Here is a 22,066-nt window from a genome sequence, read left to right on the forward strand (position 1 = left end):
TGAAGAGTAAATACAAGGCAAGAGAGAAGAATATTAATGTGAGAAATGATAAGCAGCTAGTAAGAGGAAAGAATAGAGAGCAGAAATCTAAAGGTAAATTAACAGATAAGGCCAGAGGTTGCAAAAATAATAAAAAGACAAAAACTGAATGTCCTTAGCATTTGAAATAAAACAGAATAATTGAGTGCAAATAGAAATAAATAAGTACAATCTTATAGCCATTAGTGATGTGTATAGATTAGTGATGTGACATAGATTGAGAGCTGAATATTGAAGAGTACATGACAATTAGGAACAGTAGGAACTAAGGAAAACATGGTAATGTGACTTTGTTTGTTAATGATAACATTAATACAATAGAGAGGGAAGAACCAAGTTCAGAGAACAGGATGGAGAAGCATTTTAGGTAGAGATGAGAAATAATAAAGACAGGAAGTCACATGTGGGTATGTTGTACAGGCCCCTTAACGGTAACCTAACAGTGGGATGGAGTACATAGGAAAATGTTATGGGAGTTTCTTAGAAAGATTGGTGAATTGAGGATTTTAATGTACATAGACTGGAAAAAAATCAGATGTGTAAAGGTAACCTTGAGTTCGTAAACTGTTCTAGACTGGGTATTGTTCAACAAGAAAGGATTAATTAATGACCTCATAGTGAAGTTGCCCCGAGGTAGCAATAATCATAACTGATTGAATTTTACATTGCTCAAGGATGAAAAGAGTATCTCTCAGGGTAATCTTTACAATTGAATTGTTTCTTGTCAACCACATGCATTTGTACATTATACAAGCTGCAAGTAGTTGTCTTTACTTTTGAAACTATTGGATATTCAGTTATATATCCCATTTATTATATTTTTAATTCCTCAAATTGCTTTACAATTTACAAAGTCCTACCCTTTATTGAAGCACAAAAATTCTAGTGACTTACTTTTGGGGGAAAAATATTATTTCCACTGGAAAACTAATTAAGTAAGATAGTAATAAAGTTAATTTTTACTGTTTTCATTAATAGTACTCTCAATCAGGATAATGGTAAGGTACTTCATTGACCTTGCTTCCCCTGAACTGCTGAGAAGAGAAGAAAATGAGCCTTCCTTGTGATCCAGTGAATCAATACCCTTTTATTAGAAAGCATGCATATGTTGAAATTGGGAGAAGACCGAATTGGACCTGAGCGTAATATTTCCAACAGTCAAATATGGTGACACTTGCTACCTGTGTTTGCTACAAAGTTAAATCCATTTTAACAAGTTGCTAAAGGTTCCCTCGAAGTCATTTCTGAACTTCAGGAAGAGTCGGTAAGAGAAGAGCAAACCAATGTATTAATGAAGTTTATAAATTTTAGAATAATGTTAAAACATTAATTTGTAGCATCGGAGCAACCCGGGGCAATTTGCAACTAAATTTAGTAGTAGAACTCATTACCTGAAATTTGTATTAATCTAATTTTCTTTGGTTTTTAAAAAACAGTATTTTCAACTCTGTTACATTTGGAGATGACTGCTGTGATCACTGCTGCTCTAAGTGAGGAAAGAAGAGTGAAATGCAAAGTCAGTGTATCCAATAAATTAATCCACTGTGTCTGGAGCAAGTGAAAATGTAAAACGTTCCTTTGTTCAATAAGTAAAAGGAAACAAAAGTGAACTTTAAATTGGATGAAGCAGTGATCATTTTTAACCATCTGATTTCAAAGAAAATTGTCACTCAGGCAGCATTTATTTAGAAATAATTGAAGGGGGAAAAATACCAACATTCAAAGTGTTTCTAATATCCTTAAGCAGTTTATAGCCAATGAATTAGTTTCAAAGTGTTGTCCTGGTTATTCCAGAAGTAAACCCAGCAGCCGGTTTTCACACTGCAAGTTCTTATAAGAGACAAATGCGATAAATGATCATTGACCTGCTTTGTCATGGTTTTATTTGAGGGATGAATATTTGCCAGAGCCTGTGTTTTTTGCATAAAGCCACAGAATATTTTACATCCATTTCAACAGACGGATAGAACATCATTCTAACATTTCATTCAAAAGACAGTACCTCCAACAAGCCCTGGATTAGGGCTCAGGACTCATAGCCTTCTGACTCAGATGTGAAAGAACATGCTAGGAAAAGGTCAAATTAATCAAATGTGGGGTTCATACTTGGGCACCAAGCTAGTGGTTTTTTGTGCAGAGATACATCCAGTTCTCCATTCCATATCATTGCTACCCTTCCTCCTCAAAAAGTCCTGAATGGCTTACAAAAATCTGAGTTTTTTGTCAAAAAACACTTATTCCTTTAAAAGTTACAGCCTGCTCAACTCTGAAACAGGTACACATTGTATTTTAAAGGATCTGATTAAAACAATATTTTTCTGTGCTACTGCAGTTTCCTTCGCTATCTTTTGTTATGTATTGGCTTGCTAATCCTTGTGTTCAGATGTATCAGACACCACCTTTCTTGGGTGCAGTTAGCCCACTCTTCCGCTTTCTTTGTCAAAAGGTTGCCTTAATAGGAGAAGTCAACAGGGAAGACAAAAATGGATTGAAAGTTCTATTTAGTCGGGGTCAGAGAGGTGGTGTTCGGAGTGACAGGCCCACAGGCAGGCCGTTCTTTGAAGCATGCCGACGCAGATGGTCCCCAAGCGTTTAGCTAACTGAAGAGAAAGCAGCCCAGCAAAAGCTATTGTACGGCAGCATTGTTACAGTTGAGGAAGGTTGCCAGGGGTAACTGTAGTGTATCAGTATTGTGTGATCACTAGTGTGTACCATCCCAAAAGCCTGGATTGTGGAGTGCATTGCATTGTTTTCATTTTTTCCTGTGTAAAATAAGAACACAAAACTGCTCTTTTTGTATGTTTGTATATCTACATAATATATAAGTGGACTTCTGGAATCTATATAAATCACATTTTAAGGATGTATAAATTCAAGAGCTTGCATTAGATTTAAATTAATACAATCTGTCATTTATTTAGCCTCATGGTTGATTGTAAACAAAATACAACAAAAACACAACACCGACCTAATTTAGTTTTGTCATTCTACATGAGATTTTATTCAAGCATAGAGGAGTATTATAGTGGAACTCTGGAGCAGTAACTATTGCTTTTTTCAAAAATTTACATCATTGAAGTAGTTGTTCCTCTTGCCAATTTGCTCCCACTTGAAGTTGTTGACTCCTTAACAGTACAGTTCCAAAAGCATTCTGCCTTTGAGCACCTCACTCAAGTAGCATTGACAATGAGTGTTGCCTCCTGTTTGATTGTATGAGGCTGAGGCAAGCAACATCACAGCTTAGCCTGATCCTGTTTATACCCAATGTCTGTGCATTCATATGTCCAGCCAGGGTCACTGAATAGAGATTAAGAGCAGGTAGTCTGTCTGAATCTTTTTCTCACCCCTAGCCCAGTGGCATTTGAGGACACTTGTAGCATCCTCACCATTGTGCTAAATGAAATTAGCACAGACTGTGAATCAAAATGTGTTCTTCATAGTCTGTGTGGTGCTGCTGCCCACTGAACAAACTCACTAAACCATGATAAAATTGATGACAATTCTACCATATCTTTCCCTTTAATATATACTTACAAATTGTAAGTAGTTATACTAAATGTTTTGCATGAATTCTTTAAACTCAGGTCAGCGGCACTAAGAGGTTCAAATAGTTTGAGTTTTACTTTTATTTAGTTATTGCTCATTGCTCACAAACTGCATCCCTGCTAACAGTATGCCTGTTACTGTATTAACATGGGTTTTGTTTTATCCTTGTATTTAATTCCACCTGAATTGAAGTAACTGAAGTTGTGTATCTAGTTTTTTCTTTGTAATATTACTTTGTAAAATCGTTTGTAGAATCATAGTTCCTTCTGTACTATGAAATCTCTTCTGCCTATTCTATCTTTACATTCTGGAGCGGTTTCTTCTCATTCACTGTTCTTCAAAAGATTTTATATTGTATCTTTTTGAATAGTTACACAATTTAATTCTAAGTGTTATTTTAATACCTCAATTCCTATCTCTATATTCTAGGTGAGATAACTAAACCTGACTTCCCCCTTCATTCTTCCACAAGTAATCCTAAATATGTGCACCCTTCGCACTGATTTGCCAGGCAACCTTAAAAAATGGGTTGCCTTCTCAAAACCTTTAAAATTAAAAAAAATATTTTTTTTTAAAGATTCAGTTGTCTCTTGCTGGGGAAGAAACCAACTTGCATTGATATATTAAACAATCATAATACTTAACTTAGGTATCTGGTAAAATGCTGTAATCATAATGCTTTAAATTAAGAGGAGTGTAGTTCTAATTTGAGTAATTTTTGTTGTTATAATCTTTCTCATAACTTTTACTGTCACCCTCATTATAAGTTAGCCAAGTAGCAAATTATATAAAAATGCGTATTTTAAGAATTGTGCAAGTCCAGTTCACGCTATTTAATTTGGGACAGTTTTGGAATAAAATCTTTCACGTATGTGTATGAGAATAATCACTAAAACTACGGTCCACTCTACCAGTTCCCCTCATTCAAATTATCATCCTCTGCCATTTTCACCACCTTGAGCAGGGTTCCACCACCAAATACATCTTCCCTCCCTATCACTGTCTGCCTTCTGCCAGGACTGTTCCCTCCATGACACCCTGGTCCACTCCTTCATCAATCCAAACACTTCCTCACTCCCCGTGGTACCTTTCTATGCAATCGCAGAAGGTGTAACACGCACACACATTCACTATCCCCCTTCTCACTGTCCAAGGCACCAAACAATGTTTTACTCATACTCATTCAATGTAGTCTACTGCATTATCGACTGACAATGCAGTCTCCTTTACATTGGCAAGACTAAATGCAGATTGGGTGATCACTTTGCAAAACACCTCCACTATGTCAATAGAAATGACCCTGACATTCCAATTGATTTCCATTTCAGTACCCCCGCCCGCCCCCCCGCCCCCCCACCCCCCAACTCCACACTCATGCTAACATTTCTTCCTCAACCTATTACAATGTTCCAGCAAAGCACAATGCAAGCTCAAGAAACAACACTTCATTTCCCTCTTGGGCACTTTACATCCTCTAGGGTTCAATATCATATTGAACAACTTCAGACGATTCCTGATGAAGGGCTTTTGCCCGAAACGTCGATTTTGCCTGTCCTCGGATGCTGCCTGAATTGCTGTGCTCTTCCAGCACCACTGATCCAGAATCTGGTTTCCAGCATCTGCAGTCATTGTTTTTACCTCGTAACTTCAGACAGTGATCTAACGCCTTCCATTTTTCTTACATTCTTCTCCCTATCCCCATGTCTTGTTTGTGTCTTTCTTATTTTGCTCTCAGCCAAGAAGACCCATTTTCTCTCTTTCCCCACCTTAATTTACACCTATTTTACACCTCTATTTCTTTTTACACCAGCCAGCAAGCCCTTTATTGTTTGCACTCGGCCTCCACACCATCTGTTCCCCTTGCCCCTCCTCTGCCTGTCAAAAGTATGTCAAAAGCACCACTTTTCAATCTCTTGTGGTTCTGAATAAGAGCCATATCAGATTCAGAATGTTAACTCTTTCTCCCTCCACTGATGCTGAGTTTCTCCATTTTCTGTGTTTGATTAAAATTTACAGCATCCACTGTTCTTTCTTTTGCACTGATATGGCTCGTTCTTTTGTGCATTGTTGCTTTTCAGTTCAATGAGTTAAATGTAGCATATTCATTTCTGGTTAGATTTCATTGTTATGCTGTATATATGCATGTAAGTCTTAGGTCTTTGCACACTTCTGGACAATAGTCGTCTTGAAGAATCCATTGTCAACATTTGTAATTACACTTTCCAATGCAAGCTTTGTCACATTGAAATTATCCAGTCCTCCCAGATGTTACAGTGCCGCCACTTGTGAGAGGATGTGGTTATAAAATGATGTACTTAAATAAGAAATCCCAGTATAATGTGTGGACATAAGAAATTTGTAATGGAATATATGAAATAAAGACAATATATTACTTAAGAATGAGAACTCATTTACCTCTGTGCAAATTCACCTCCAGTTTTGCCACCTGTTTTACTCAGTACTCTTGTTTTTGATTCCCCGTGCACTGCCATGGCAGATAGGTACATGTGCGTAATGCATAAATCTAATATTAACTTATTTATGTTTTGTATAAAGTGACGACTTACATTCCTGACTATCAGTTTGATTTTCTGCTGCTTCTACACGCATGATTCAGCACTCTGTGATCCCACATTAAAATGAAGAGTGCATGAGCTATGTAAAGAACTCCCATGCCTACATGGTTGGACTGACCATTTCACATTTCTGTGGTCTCTAAAGTAGTGATGTGTAGTGAAGATGATGCTTTGTTTTTTAAATGTAACATTGATCTTTGAGACCAAGGCCACCCTGTCATTCTAGTATGATTCTGAATTTGCCAGTCTGCATGAACATCACTGTTGGATTTTGACACCGAAGGTCAATGAAGTTTTGAAAGATTGTCATGGAATGTAGGGAATGCATGGTCCCTTTCATTCTATGTCCACATTTTATAAAACATTTTTTTGAATATGTCATTGAGTTTAGTCAAATGTTATATCTAGTTTATAATACTTGTTCTAACATACAAAAGCTATAGTTTGCCCTGGTGTTCTTGGCCTCGCATTTACAAATTTAAACTACACTGCCAAGTCAAATTCTTCAGCTGTTTTAACCAAAGTGCAAAATATATTTCCATGGTTTATGCCAGTATCAAATGCCAGTAATATGTTCCTAAACAATTTATTTTGTTCTCACTGCACATTAAGAGGAGAATTTGGTGTTTTAGGGAAAATGAAATGGTATGTTTATAAATATATTGAAGACTGAAAAGCTTTGTACCCTATGTTTAGAGTGTCTGAATCGACAAAATCCACATCTGTATGGCATTTTAAAGTATTTCATTCTGGACTAATTTATGTGGGTCCAAAGTGAACATTGTCCTTGTTTACACAGTGCACTACATTGTCTTTTACAGAGAGTCAGTGAATTGAATCAAATCCAACCAGTGTGACCCTGATTCAGGAAGTTACCCATGTGCATGTGTCATTCAGTAGTGCTAGGGGATTACTGCATTGTACCAGGAGGGTGGTATCGTCTTCATCTTTTTTTTCGTGGAGCTTCTTGTAAAGGAGCTCATTTATATGATTGTCAGGTGTGGATGTGAGTGGACAGACCCATTCTTGTTAACAGAATTGCAGAAAAATGGATCATCAGGACAACCTTTTGTTTAACAGTGAGGTAGGTACGGGGGACTTAGAAAATCTGATATTTGAAAGTGAGTATAGTTTAGCTAAAAAGATTTTGTGAAGTTGTGTTTTCCCCATAGCTTTTGTGTTACTTTGCAGTAACAACACCGTTAAGAGTTGAGCAGTACACATGCAGAAAAGTCTCTCAAGTTCATTAGCTGCTGTCTATCTGCATTGATTTGTAATGTTGTACACAGTATGTTCCCTAAATGTCAAAATTTGGATCTGACCAGCAATGTGATTTAATAAATGAGGAATAGCCCTGGTTAGTCAGGAGTTGTTTTTATCTTGTTGAATGAGCTATATTGGTGGCAACTTGCCAGTTTGTTAGATTGAAATCAAATTGAACAAAAAAAATAGGTTGACTGAGTGAAAGGAAAACTCCAAATAAACATATAGCTTTCTGACCAATTGGTTGGATTGCTCATTTTGTTTCTCTTATTTCACCAACCAACCCTTTTCATAATCCTAATGCATTTTGTAGGTGGGAAAAATTTTGTATCAGAATGATAAGTAAATTGTGTATGGAACAGTAAAAATGTTTTTCGTTTCCACCAATGTTCAGTTAAGCTGTATGTTGAATGGTAATTCTCATTTTTGGGCATAATATTTTTCATATTTCAGCTGGAACCTCCTGTAGAGAGGCTAAGCAAAGGTAAGGTTTAGATGGAAGAGGAAATGTACATATGAAGAGTTGGCTTGCATTGTTTATACGCAACCCATAAGCATGTCTCGTCAAATGACGTCTGCATGACCAGAAGAAATAAAGGTGCGTTATTCATGGTGGCACACTTCTCTGTTCTTTTAATTGTGCAGCTTAAATCTTAATGGTAATCAAAGTTTTATTCAAAATTATCCATTCATAACACTAGTTTTGAAAATCTAACACAATTGTCAACTCTTCTGGTTTCTGGAAGAAACCAATATCTTTGTTAATATTTCATATGTTAATACATGGTGGCATGTAATATAAATAATTATCAAAGCCAAATATATTGGAACCTTACAAAAGAAGAGACAGCTTTTTGGTTTTAAAAATGCTGAGACAACTATTTGTTCTATACAATAATTAACGCTACTAAATCCAAGAGCAAAAATTAGTATGCCATTTTGGTTTTACTTACCACTCCTCACTAAACATGATATTATACAGTCTGGTCTGATATGCTGTTGCAAAGCAGTTAATATGATTTACTCTTTTTAGGTACTATTTTATTGAAACACAAACAAGTGATTACTAGTTATAAATTTCACATAGAAAGCTGTCAACAATTTGTGGAAAAATGCTTTAACAACTAGAACACTGTAATTTATTTTAGTTGACTTGTGATGTAACAAGCAATAAATATATTAAGTCCTAAGTGTACAGTTGGTTTTGATGCATTATTTTAACCTGCTTCAAAGAGAAAGATTAAGTTTAGATTACATTAATTATAGTCAAGAAACCTCACCTGCTAGTGGGCATATTGGAAATAAGAACAGAGTTTATCAACCATTAATGATTGGCACCCAAATTTCCCACCTATACATGTTGATGGGAAGGCCCTCTCAGTTGTGCAAAGTTCTGATTTCACCCCATTTCATTGTAGATTTTACAGTACACTGTCTCTACCAGATTAAAAGGATGATCCAAAGTAAACACAGTCCTCTACCGTTACATTGAGTAATCTGGGTCAAAATGCAGCTAAACATAAAACACCATTGTTATGAATTGTTTAAAATCTAAATTATTTGAGCTCAGTACTCTAAATATATTTATGGTATGAATGTAGAAATAAGCACTGCAGATCCTAGGTATACATGATTGGACATTCCTCTTCAGGTGTGGGCAAATTTGCTGTGTAAGTACCATTTCTAGTTTCATTTCCACTTTGCAGTATGTAAGCTTTTTTTCTCAATTTCTAAATATAAATATTCAATTCATATCACTGACTAATTTTAATTTGTGCCTTTGTTAGTTTGATCCACATTATTGGTGGTAGTGCCTTTTTCAGCTACTGTTATTTATTCTCATACTACTAGTCTCATACTCTGAGTCAATTAAGAGCAAAAACTTTGTGGATGCTTGAAATCTAAAATGAAAACAGAAAATGCTGGAGAAACTCAGCAGGTCTGGCAGCATCTGTGAAGATGCTGCCAGACTGACATGAGTTAATGACTTGGTCAGTCAGAAGTCTTAAATGTTCAGATCACTAAATCATACCAATAGGGTTTTGTCAAATTCATCAGTTCAAGCTAAGAAGGAACCATGAGGTGATTTCCAATACTTGACCATAGGCCTGTTTCACCTGTCAAAGCTGCATTTTGAAAGCTCCATAAAGGAGCACCAGCCATAATAATCTTATATTGTATTGACATACTTCTCTTCTGGAGAAATATGTTCCTTTACAGAAATAAATCTAGCCACCTTAGTCACTGTGTAACTTTATGGTATGTTATAGCATGAAATCTAAATCGTCATAGTTACTTTATAAATATTTATCCATTTAAACATACGGGATCCATGCAAGGTTTTCTGGTAAATATAGATGTTCCAGATGAAAGGTTGCAACTTAGTTCCTAATATGGTGGAATAATGCTATTGCATGTGTCCATAAGTACAATATGCCTTGGCATCACATGTGTCTGCTATGCAAAATGTTTAACATAGGAAAGTAATAGGAGGTTATGGAACAGGTTTACCTTGAAGTTGTCAAGTTCCTTCATTTGGCAACTGGTAAAACTATTTCTGTTTGGAAGCTTTTGGTAGGACACTTCTTCCTCAATATGATTTAGAAAGGCTTGAATTTATCCTGCTGTGCAGAAAATTAAATTATTTTACAATTCTTAGCAAATGCTATTCAGAAAATTGGATCAAAGTGTCATCTTAGTCTTCCCAAAATTATTTAAGCTGACATCAAAAGAAGCATTAGGTGGATAACCATGATATATATCAATTCCATTCAGCTTAATAAAGAGCAAAGCATAATGCACAGTAACTGTAAAACACACTGTGACCAACCAGATTTAAACCTTAAAATCTAACTTAGCTAGTCATTGGAATTGGCTGTTTTCTGCAGCACACAAAGATACATAATCACTGTGAGGGTTTCAGTTTGATGTATGAAGTTTAATCGGGGAAGTTCTGTTGCATTTTACTACTTTACCAGAATTTGAATTCAGATTATAACTTTCAAGTGGGCTGAAATCTATATTAATATAAAGACTAAAACTGTAGAGTAGCTGTACAGAATTAGTGCTGGCAACATGGATTTTATAGTCAGTGCCTGGTATGTTACTGCCCTAAAATATACCTGAAAATAGTTAGGAGAAAGTAGGTAGACTACATTGTGGTTTGTTTTTTGTGCAAATTTATATTAAATTGCTGAAAAATGGATAAAAATAGTGCAACTTCCATTTTCACATTTGGAAAAACCATCAAGTTTTAAGTGATCAAGTATAGGTTTTGAAAAGATTTTACAGAGACCTGTTCCATATGTCTGTCATTTTCTGCCGATTTTGTGTGTAATGTAGAGCCATTGAATGCAGTATAATTTTTTAAAATGTGCAAATGTTTCTAGATAGTTAAATTAATCTCCGTAGTGATGTTTTACTCATACCTTTTTATTTCATCAAACTGTAGAGGTCTTATTTCATAAGTAACATTATTGTTTGTGGCTAATGATTAGAAATTTGACAGTCAAGGTAAGCCTCTTGTAGCTGCCCTACTTTAAACATTCTGTACAGCAATGGGAAATAAATAAAATAGGTGATGTAAAATAGGCGTTTTCTTTACTCTTTATGATTTCCGTTTAATCAGCATACTTAACAACAGTTTAACATTATATGAATGAATATAATAAAAACAGCATTGAAGCAATAATGATAGGAAACTTTTCAACAAATGCAAGAAATGTGGAACATAATGGCAACACTTCAAGAGAAATTGTTCAATATCCAGAATAAGGACTGCAAGGACCAAATAGTCTAAAATATTTGGGTCATTCGCTAAATGCAGTGGTCAGGAATGTAGAATGTAATAGGTCATGTTTTGAACTGCAGAGCTAGTGTGATTGGCAGAAGGCGTGCAGTACTTCCTTTTATATTCAGAAATGCTGGACACAGACTGCTAGTTAGTTAGGGCAAGGGTGCATTTTGCTACATGCTTCATTACAGATGCAGCAAATTACATTAACTGGAGATCTGCTGACAAATTAACTATTTAATAAACATATAATCATATTGGGTGGGACCTTCTGAAAAAATTAGTCATATGCAATGATGAACAGGACTCTTGAAATGTTTATCAACAAAACACAGGTGTGCTTCGTGTCCAAATAAAATTAAATGTTTTCATACCTGAAGACATACAACCACTTTGTCAGCAAGCATTCTTTAAAAAAAAATCTTTCCCTTTATTTGTGACATTCTCATCTCTCCAGTAGTGACTGGAAAAAAACAACTAGGTGCCTACACCTTGGCCCTAACCTTGAGCAGTTTCATGAGAAGAGCAGAAGAGTCCTTATTGACAATTTTCTGTATCTATAAGGAGCTTGTGGAATTAGTATGGCAGCTAAGATAAGAAACTTGGGAGTGGGAAGTGAATATTTGTGCCACTGTTTATTTGTGTGATTTGTTGTGATGTATGTTTTGCGTGGCATAATAATTACAATATTAATTCAGGTGATGCTGCACAGTTTTGAAATATAATTTTCACTGTATTTTGAAGGAATTCTTGATCAATTAGATTGAGGCCATTACTACCAAGTAATCAACCGTATAGTGACAAACGTTTCATCCAGATAGGAAGCATGATATCCTCCTAACAGATGTGATGATATAATGTCAAAGTTGCAAATATTTGTCTCATACATAGTCCAGGCTCTGCAGAAATCTTGAGAAGTGACAGATCAGCCGTCCTTCTGAGGCCTCCTCAGGATGAATATTTGCCCACTGGACCGGAGAAACAGTTGAACGCTGAACTTCTTTGTCTCCCTTTGATTTGCAGTTGTTTCCAATAATACAGAACGAATGTTGTATGCAAGTTTAGAAGGCTAGCAATTTCAGATGTGAGAATGACCAAAATTAAAACCTCTTTCCAAGGCAAGGTTAGTGTTACATAACCCTGCAGTTACGTATATGAATAATAAAAGGCAAAGAGAGGAAGAAAGTCCCCCTGCCCCCCCCCCCCACCCCACTAAGCACTCAGAAGATTCATCTCGCAAGGTCATGGACAACCAAGCAAAAAGAGAGACACAAACAAGGATAAGAGTTCAGGGTCTCCTTAGTTGCAATAAATGAGAAACATAACAATTTGGAGAGGAAATAATCACCCTTTGTGAATATGTATATATGTGTGTGTGCGCAAAACATGGTTTCGAACATAATGTTTACAGTTTTGAAATGCTACCTTTAAGTAAGTTTACTTTGTGATGAAAATAGGTAAGCTCCTATTGGCTGTTAGATAATAAATATAAAAGTTATGTTAAAGTACTCAAAGCTGTTCTGTTTTCACTCTTGAAATAATAAAATATGAATTTAAAAAAATCCCAGAACCCAAAATAAAAAGTCATTAAAATGCACTTTTTTGTCAATTCTTGTAATTACTGGGGGCAATTAATAGAAACAGTGACTTCTTTCTATCTTGCTTCAAAAGAGGGCAGATGCTCAAAAATTGCTGTTTCAGCAGTATGATATTCAACAATCACCTTTGCCTTTCTGTAATGTCCTTTGAGATGAGGCTGAATAGTATTTGCCCATGAAGGTAGCATTTGTTTTAAGTGTTATTGCATAGAAATATTGCTTCATTCCATATTTTGATAGTTTGTTGTGAAAACTGGTGAAAGCATTACATTTCACTTTTTTTCTCTTTAAATGTTAGCTTTTTAGTAAAGTGTTTTTGAACAAGGTGAAAAGCTAAGAAGTACCTAATGTTCTTTGTGAGTCTCCCAATTTTTCAGAAGCTGAACTGATACCAGGCTAAATTGGGGTCTCCATCATTTTTAGTTTGTTTATTCATAAATATGTAAAATGAGAATGAATTTGTTTAAAAACAAAACTGTGCGATTACCAAAGAAGGTGATGAAAGAGCTGTATGAATGTTAAATTTTTAATTGTGAAAATGTTTTTCAAAACAGTATATTTATATTCAAACCAGTAATTTGGTTATAAAATTTTGCTGCAACAAATTTGGAAGATACTGTTTATTTGAGAAGTCCTAATCAATGTACATTATAAATGTCGTTGGCCATCTTTTTTGTTCATTTACAGAAATATGTCAAATATTTATTGAAAAATGTACAACTTCAATTGTGTGTGGATCTCATACAACTGAATGAGGCTGTGACAACATGCCTTATTCTTGCCCGCTTGCCAGTCTGTTCCGCATGCTAGCAAACTGTTTACTCCAATATGTTGCTAAAATATGTGGTTAGAAACGTTCAGTTTTAGCAGAAGTTACATTTTCTGTGTTGATAAATTTTCATTATTGAAATCACTGAAAGAAATTCTGGTTTGTAATGGTTCAGTTTCATTGACTCTTAATAGCCATTTTTCATTTACAGCAATTTATAACACCAATAGACATGTGATATGTATTTTCTGTTCACATATATAGAGGTGCTATTCTGCCCCAGGGATTCTTGCCGTTTTGACCCTGCAAAATGCTGTAAATGCTGACAGCAAAGATGAATTTATGATTTTGTTTTAGCCGAGCACAATCATTTCATGATTTTTTTACTACGTGTTGAGTTGCTTTTCTATTGATATTTGAGCTCCCAAAAATGTAACAAATATGGAGCCAATCCAGGTACGACGACCACTAAACAAGGATCTTCTTTCAGTCCATACTGTTCAAGAGTCCAGTTTGGAGAGCAATTTTACTGATTTTTTTTAGAAAATAAAAATATTTATGCTTGTCTATGGTATTTTTATGAATTGATTTATTAAGTTACGTATGTATATTACAAAACCAGCAGTAGTAATTATGCCACATTATAGATAGTATTCCTTTGTGTGAATTTGGGCATGTTGCATGTAGATAGACTTGTATACAGAAATTGTCCACAGTTACTAAAGCAAATACATATTAAAATATTCCTGCTGAAATTTTTGAGTTCTTAACTCTGAAGTGAAAAGTAATCAGAATTGTCTTTGTTTTGTTTCTAACAGTCTTTCCTTTACGGAATGTCTTAAATTACCTTGTTTCTGTAATCTGCACTTTCATTTAAAATCTGTCGTCTTCTATGAGCACAGCTGCAATAATTCAGTTCTGTGGTGTAGATTATTCAATTAAATGTTATTTTATGATTAAAAACAAGCAGCTTTGAAAAGTGACTTGCAAGTTTTTACTTGTAATATGGTGATAAATTATTCCTGTACTGTAGTTTGTGAATGTTTTCTGCCTCCATGATGTTATGTACCAACCTCAGTGAGTCTTGTCATATTAATCTAGAAATTTTCAAGTTTGTTGTTGTCTCTGGAATCATTGTTGTGAAGCATACTAACAATTTTTAAAAATCAAATTGTGGGCTTAATTTTAATGAACCATTGTTTTTGTTTTAGGTGATCTTCATAAACAGTGGTCCATCAGTGAAAAAGACCTAAAGGTAAGTTGATCAATCCTGTTTATAAGGTTTTTAAAAATTATGCCTGTACTAAAATACATAGTAATGAAAATCAACCTATTCTGTATTCTTCTATTTTCACATGGTGGAATGATAAATCTGTGATATACATTAAGATCCTCGTTTTGCAATCAATTAGTTAGAAAAATGTAGTGTCTTAATGAGTGCAAATTGAAGGCTGGACTGTAGCTTTTTTTTTAATGCTTTGCTAGGTAGTATTTAAAAAGCTATTTTAAAAATAAGTTTGTGGATTAAGTGAACGATAATGATTGTAATTTTCAGTTAATAAGTATTTAGCCTAGGTTTTGCTAAAAGCAGCCCTTTCCCTTCCTATTGAAGATTCGCCAGCCGAGCTGTAATTAAGTTTTATTTTCTAGATTTATAAGTTTGTAGAGGAACATACGTTAGAAAAATTTTGAATTTTCGAAGTGAATGCTGTGTACTGATGACTTATGGCATAAATCCAGAACCCATTTAAAACAAACTGCATCCTTCAATTAAAAATTAAACAAATGAGCTTTCTCTGGCTTTTGCTTTCTTCAGATTTAACTTACACTCAGCCTTGCTGTCTCTTTTATATTTATTTAATAATATATTTATTCGGCTTTTTTTCTGCCATTATCATGTCTTTGTTATCACACTTGGGTTTTTATAAGCTCTCCACAAAATTATTTGTATCGTTACATTTTACAAGCATTTCCTTAGGCTGCTTTTCTTTTTGATTTTCTTTTACTTCTCTTCACTTTTTTAATCCAAACCAAGAACAGTGGCAACTGGTAAAAGAATTCTTACCAAGAGAACAATTATTTGATAATAACAATGTGATGAGGGAATAAAAGGTAGGAAACTGGGTACCATCAGTAACTGAAGAGGAACTAGTCAAAGAAGATGATGAGCATTATCAAAAGGAAAACTGTGAGTCCACAATAAAACAGATGAAATCTTCGAACAAGAAGATAACTGAACACAGGATTAATAAAATGTGAAAATAGCTGGTGAGAGAACGCATCTATTCTACAGTTTCTGTAAAGAATTCACATTCTGATTGTGAAACAGATTAATGTTTTGACTACCCTTCAAATATAAACCAATCCATTTTTGGAGTACTTCTGTAAAAACTCATTGTGCAATAGTGCCCTAATGACACAGTACTCTGAAAGTACTTGTCTCTTATATGACTGGATAGGCATTAATAAAAGTTTTTTCTGGACATAATGTTTCAATGAATTATGTTTATATAAATCTGAAATCAAAATCTATAATCCATGGTTTGTTTAGTTAAATATTATAAATATTTAACTATATTTGATACTATAGCCGGCTCAATGGGCTAATGGATTAAAGCATCACTTCATATAGCACTATATCAAACATGCCAGAAAGCTGGCAAGTCAATCATACAATCAGTAAAGAGTTAATTGATCTAAGCCAGGACTGCATTTTTTTTTTTATTCGGACATGGCATGGTCATGCTGGCTGACCAGTATTTATTGCCTGTCCTGACTGCCCTTGAGCAGTTGGTGGTGAGCTGTTTTCTTGAACGTGCTGTAGGTTGACCCACAATGTTCTTGGGGAGGGATTTCCACAATTTTGACCTACTGACAGTGAAAGAGTGATCATGTATTTCTAAATCAGGCTGGTGAGGAGCTTAAAGGAGAAATTGCAGGTGTTGTGTTTCCGTATGTCTATTGCCCTTGTTCTTCCAAATGGAAGTGGTCGTGGATTTGGAAGGTACTGTCTAGGGATCTCTGGTGAATTTCTGCAGTATATTTTGTAGATAGTACAAACAGAGAGTGGATATGGTACCAATCAAACAGCCTGCTTTGTCCTAGATGGAATCAAGCTGCTTGAATGTTGTTAGAGTTGCACCCATCCAGGCAAGTGGGAAATATTCCGTCACATTCCTGACTTGCGCATTTGAATATGGACTGCTTCAGTGTCTGAGAAGCTGCATTTGGAGTGTTATTGCTGGTTTCTGATTGGGAAGCAGAGACAACATTTTAGGTTGCTGATTCTGAAAGAGTGGTTGCCTCTGTCCAGTGCTTTCCTATGAATGCTGGACAAAAGTTGATTTGGGTTCCAGTGTAGTGACCTTTATGATCAAATGGCTTATTGACACTTGCTCTGTAAGCTCAAAGGTAAAGAATTGGCAATTTGGAATCATGGTCCTCTGAGATTAAGAACTTCAGAGAAGAAAAAAAACGTAAAGGCTTGTGAGAATAATCGTGGAATAAAATTAGATGTTAACATATTTTTTACCATGTTTCATGTCTTATTAATAATTATTTTTTGATTCTTTTTAGCCATTATTTGGGAAACATCGCAATCGTTACTATACATCAAATAAAAACTTGGACTGCCGGAACTGTGGTAAACTGGGGCACATATCCAAAAACTGCCCATCTGAAAAGGTAATAGCTTGATATTTGAAACAGATTGTCCTTTATATTAATATCAATGAAGAATATGAACTTGTTTTCTAATGCATGATTTTTAAAATGCTGAGAATTTTCTGCTAATGCCATTCCCTTTAATTTTGTTTTCCCTGTGTGCAACACTAATGTGCTGTTCCTTTAAGATTGTTGTGCAGTTACATCTTGAATAGAAAGTTGGTTTGGCGCACTGCAAAATAATTTCTGAATTGCTGCATGACTGTTCACCTATACAGCTTAGAACAGGGCCTTCTCAAACTGTGGGCCTTAATATGAGATTTTGGGATGACAGCCTTATCAATAGATGACCAGCAGTGGTGGCTCTGGACATGTGATACACATCTTGGGCAGGAGGGACTTGAAACTAGACCTTTTGATCCAGAGGTAAGGGCATCACCAATGCATCACAAAACCCTTGTAGCTAAGATTGAATGCTAACAGCATTGTGATCCATTGACATTTGCATTTTTTTCTCTTGGAGGGTGTGGTCTAACCAACAGATCTCTGACGCTCAATTGATACTGCAAAAAAAGTCTTTGAAAGGTAGTTTTATTGTGCAAAGAGCACTCTCATGATTAAACCATTCCACCATAATGAACTACTTCTACCATGCTCAGGAGCTAATGCCCCAATCTGCCTCTGAGTCGCACAAGTTCTGAAACATTAAAATAGAGTCTCACAGGAAAATATTTGGGAAGCACTGGCTTAGAAGAAATGTTACTGTTCATTACAGTAAATTGCCATTATAATTCTGACTGTTTCTCTGATTCCATACTGCTGTGGAGAGCGAGGTCATTTTTGTTTCATATGGTAGATAAGGCACAACACGTGCTGGTTTAAAAAAAACCTGCCCAATTTTGTTATTTTCTGCACCCAGGAAAATCTCTTCTAATTTTTCAACTTGCTTTATCATTCAATTTTGGTTCACAAAATAGCTAAAGTAAGGGAACGTCATTCAGTCCATTTTGCTTCATCTATCCAGAATGATCATACAGCCCCTACACTTCAGTATCCAATTGTTCTAAGTGATTCCAGGGTTTTACCTCCACTATTTTATCAGTAGCCCATTTCATATGTTGATTGTTCTTTTTGAAGATAAACTTCCTGACAGCGGGCCTGGTAGATGGATTCTATGGGTGGGAGGTTGGCCTTTCTGATTGTCCGGGCCGAGTTCACCACTCTCTCTAACTGTCTCCGATATTGAATGGTACAGTTGAAGAGGTCTTCTCGGACATCTTCAACCTCTCCCTGCAGCAGGCCAGGTAGTGATACATCCAGACAGAATGCTTTCAGTGGCGCACCTATAAAAGTTGGCAAGGGTATTCGCCATCATGCCAAGTTTCCTCAGCTTCCTGAAGAAGAAGAGAGGCTGTTGGGCCTTTGTAACCAGTGCATCCACATGAAGAGTCCAAGAAAGCTTGTTGTGGATGACCACTTCCAGGAGCTTGACACACTCCAGTCATTCCACCTCCATGCTGTTAATGTATAGGGGGACACAAGTAACATCCTGCTGAAAGTCAATAACGAGTTCCTTGATTTTGCCGACATTGAGAGCTAGATTGTTCTCAGTGCATCATTTTTCCAGGTCTTCCTTCTCCTGTCTGTAGTCTGTTTCATCACCATCTGAGATTTGACCGACTATGATGGTGATATCAGCGAACTTGTAAATGGCATTAGTCTGGTATTTGGCAACGCGGTCATGGATATACAGTGAGTACAGTAGGGGCTGAATATGCACCCCTGGGGGACTTCAGTGTTGAGTGTTAGTGAGGATGAAATATTGTCCCCAATCTTTACTGATTGTGGCCTGTGGGTCAGGAAACTGAGGCTCCAATTGCAGAGAGTGGGGCTTAGTCTGAGATCACTAAGTTTAGTAATAAGTCTCGAGGGGATAATAGTGTTGAAGGCTGAACTGTAGTCAATGAGTAGGATTCTTACATAGCTGTTCTTGGTGTCCAGATGATCTAGGGAGGAATGAAGGGCAAGTGATGTGGCATCTGACATGGATCTGTTGGTCTGATAGGCAAATTGGAGTGGGTCAAGAGTAGGGGGGAGGCTGGAGTTGATTAATGCCATGACCAGCTTTTCAAAGCACTTCATGACCACCGAAATTAGGGCCACTAGGCAGTGGTTGTTGGGACATGCTGCATGAGCCTTAGGCACAGGGATGATGTTGGCCCTCTTGAAACGGGCAGGGACAGTGGCCTGCTGCAGGGAGAGGTTGAAGATGTCCGAGAAGACCTCTGCAAGTTGATCTGTGCGTGCTCTGAGTGCACGTCCTGGTACTCCATGTGGTCCCATCACTTTCCTTGGATTCACAAGTTGGATTCACTTATACAGGTTACTTCTAAAACATAAAAGCTTTGGCCTAAAGTCTAATCTGTTTACGTATAAACAAAAAGGCCGTCAGTACCCTTTTATCTCTGTACCAAACCCAGTTGTTTCGGAGCCCAGAGTGTTTTATGACCCCTCTGAAAAAAATCAGGCACAGTGTATCCTTGAGAAAAGGAACAGCTTTAAGAAAAAAGGGGCAACTTTGTGGCATTTGCTACATTTTTTGTTGTTCTGTCCTATGTATTCTGTTTTCTGCTAATGTATCCTGTCTCCAGCAGTCTCTAACACTAAGAGTGTGACACACCCCAGAGACCTCTGCACTTCCCAGGTCTTCCTTCTCTTTCAAATGCCCATCCACCTACTATCCTGAACTCCTTGTGCCTCTGGGGTGCTTACCTTGTGAAATGTACAATCCAGAAACTCTCCTCCTTCCTGCTGTTCTGCACTGACTCCAACTCCCCCTCAAGCTCAAGATTCTGACATGAAGAAACTCTCCCGTGACTGATGAAGTATCCTGAAGTTTCTACATGGCGCAGGAATTGCAAGCAATATGTCTTGTCTGTCAGTCCATTTTCAAAAGAAAGGTTCTCCTATTTTGAATCTGATTAATAGCTTGTTTAAGATGTTGATTTTAATTAATGCCTCAACCTGATTTTTATTATAATCTCTTCTTAATTCACATTCTGTTACAATTATTCCACTTGTGCTGACAATATTTCTGTTTTTAAACCTTGCTCCCTTAGCACTCACACTATATTGCCTTTCTTTCCTTTAACTGCTTTAACTACACTGTCTTCACCTCAGGTGAATAAGCCATTTATCTACTGTTCTGTGGTGCACATTTTGTTTTGATGTTTAGTTGTTATCATACGGCTTTTTTTCTCCAGTTGACTCCCACAACCATTCGACCAACATTTCTTTCTTTCTTTCTTCCTTCCCCCTTTCCCTTTTGCTTTTCCTTCTTGAATTGAATTAGCTTTGTTATCACATACTCAAATGAGTACAGTGAAAAGTTTATAGGTTGCCACTGACAGCGCTGTCTTAGGTATAAGGTACATGGTACAATCCTTAGTTACATAATAGAAAAAAGTTACATTACAGCTATAACTATATAACCATCGGTCAGCAAAACAAAAAGTTAAAAAGACAAGCATCACAATCTTTCTCCAACGGCTGTCTGCAGCAGATCAATGCGGGGGCCTCCATATAGTCTGACCGCTGGCTGCTGCCACAATTTGGTCTGGGCCACTATTCCTGCTCCCACACTGGGCCACTGCCGTTATGCTCTGCGCTGGGCTGCTGGTTGCCAGTGGTCCCCGCTGAGGCTGCTGTTTGCCAGGGTCCCCACTGACTGCCAACCCCAGCTCAGAGGCTGAGAGTCGGAGGCCAGAGCCAAGTGTCAGAGGTCAAAAGAAGGGAGGAGAGAAAAAAAAGAAAAAGAATGGGCTGAGCAGAGGAGCTGCAGGTGGAATGTCCTACTGTGCTGCCTTTCCTTCCTTTTGCTTTTCCTTCTCCTTCCTTCCCTTTCCTTTTGCTTTCTATCTTTTCCTTCTGCTCAGTTGAAGAGGGGGCAGTGAGATGCAGGATGAGCTAAAATTGATACAGGGAAGATGAGCTATGCTTAAATTTTATAATTCATCAGTGTGGATCCATCCAAGATTACTGAGGGACGTGAAGATTAAGAGGGACTAGAATTATGTTTCAGTCTCTAGCCAGAGTCTTATCACCATTATCCTCATACTTCACAATGTTGCTTATGCTGTCTGAAAATTTTGAAATTGTGCCTTGAACTCACTTTGATCATATTCAGTATCAATCCCGAAGTGTCCCAACTGCATACCTTCTTCTGGTTTGGGAAGCAACTATTCACCACCACGCTCACTCTTGTCATGCAACCAACTTCATACAGTGCTGTGTTCCCTCTTGCCCTTTTATTCTTAAGACTTCAACTTTACTGGCAAGTCTATTACCTGACACTTTCTTACGTTTCCTGAAGACCTTGGGATATTTATGACCTGGACCCCTTTCTTTTTGAGCCAGTTCTGTGTTGTTGCTATTACATCACATTTACACATGACTACTTGCAACTGCAGGTCACTAAGTTTGAGCATTTACTGTGTGCATTTTAAACTTGATATTAATATTGCTACGTTACTCAACAGTTTTACTACACTCAAAATACTTGAGAGGTATTTGTCCCTTCCAGATTTTTGTGCACCTTGTTTATCTTTCCTAATGCTAGACTCCAGTTCCTAGCTCCTGACCAAGTTACTGTATATACTTGCATAAAAGTCAATCTCATTTAAAAGTCGATCCCCTATTTTTGGCGAAAAAATTGGAAATGTCCATATCTCATGTAAATGTCAACCCTAATTTTTTACAGATAAAAGATCAACATTTATGAGTCAAGGTATTATCCTGTACATAAATTACGATGTGGAAA

General features: G+C 36.6%; 1 protein-coding gene across 1 annotated transcript in view; it reads left to right on the forward strand.

Moving 5' to 3' along the window:
- Positions 1–22,066, forward strand: part of zcchc7 (zinc finger, CCHC domain containing 7) — a 282,762-nt gene that overhangs the window by 169,892 nt on the left and 90,804 nt on the right. Inside the window, exons 3-4 of the mRNA XM_043719649.2 lie at positions 14,796–14,839; positions 17,161–17,268. Of these exons, the coding sequence (XP_043575584.2) occupies positions 14,796–14,839; positions 17,161–17,268 (152 nt within the window). The remainder of the gene's footprint in view (positions 1–14,795; positions 14,840–17,160; positions 17,269–22,066) is intronic.

This window comes from Chiloscyllium plagiosum, unplaced genomic scaffold (genome assembly GCF_037043375.1).
Source record: "Chiloscyllium plagiosum isolate Xiang-an unplaced genomic scaffold, Cpla_swu_hap1 HiC_scaffold_2, whole genome shotgun sequence".
NCBI lineage: Eukaryota > Metazoa > Chordata > Chondrichthyes > Orectolobiformes > Hemiscylliidae > Chiloscyllium > Chiloscyllium plagiosum.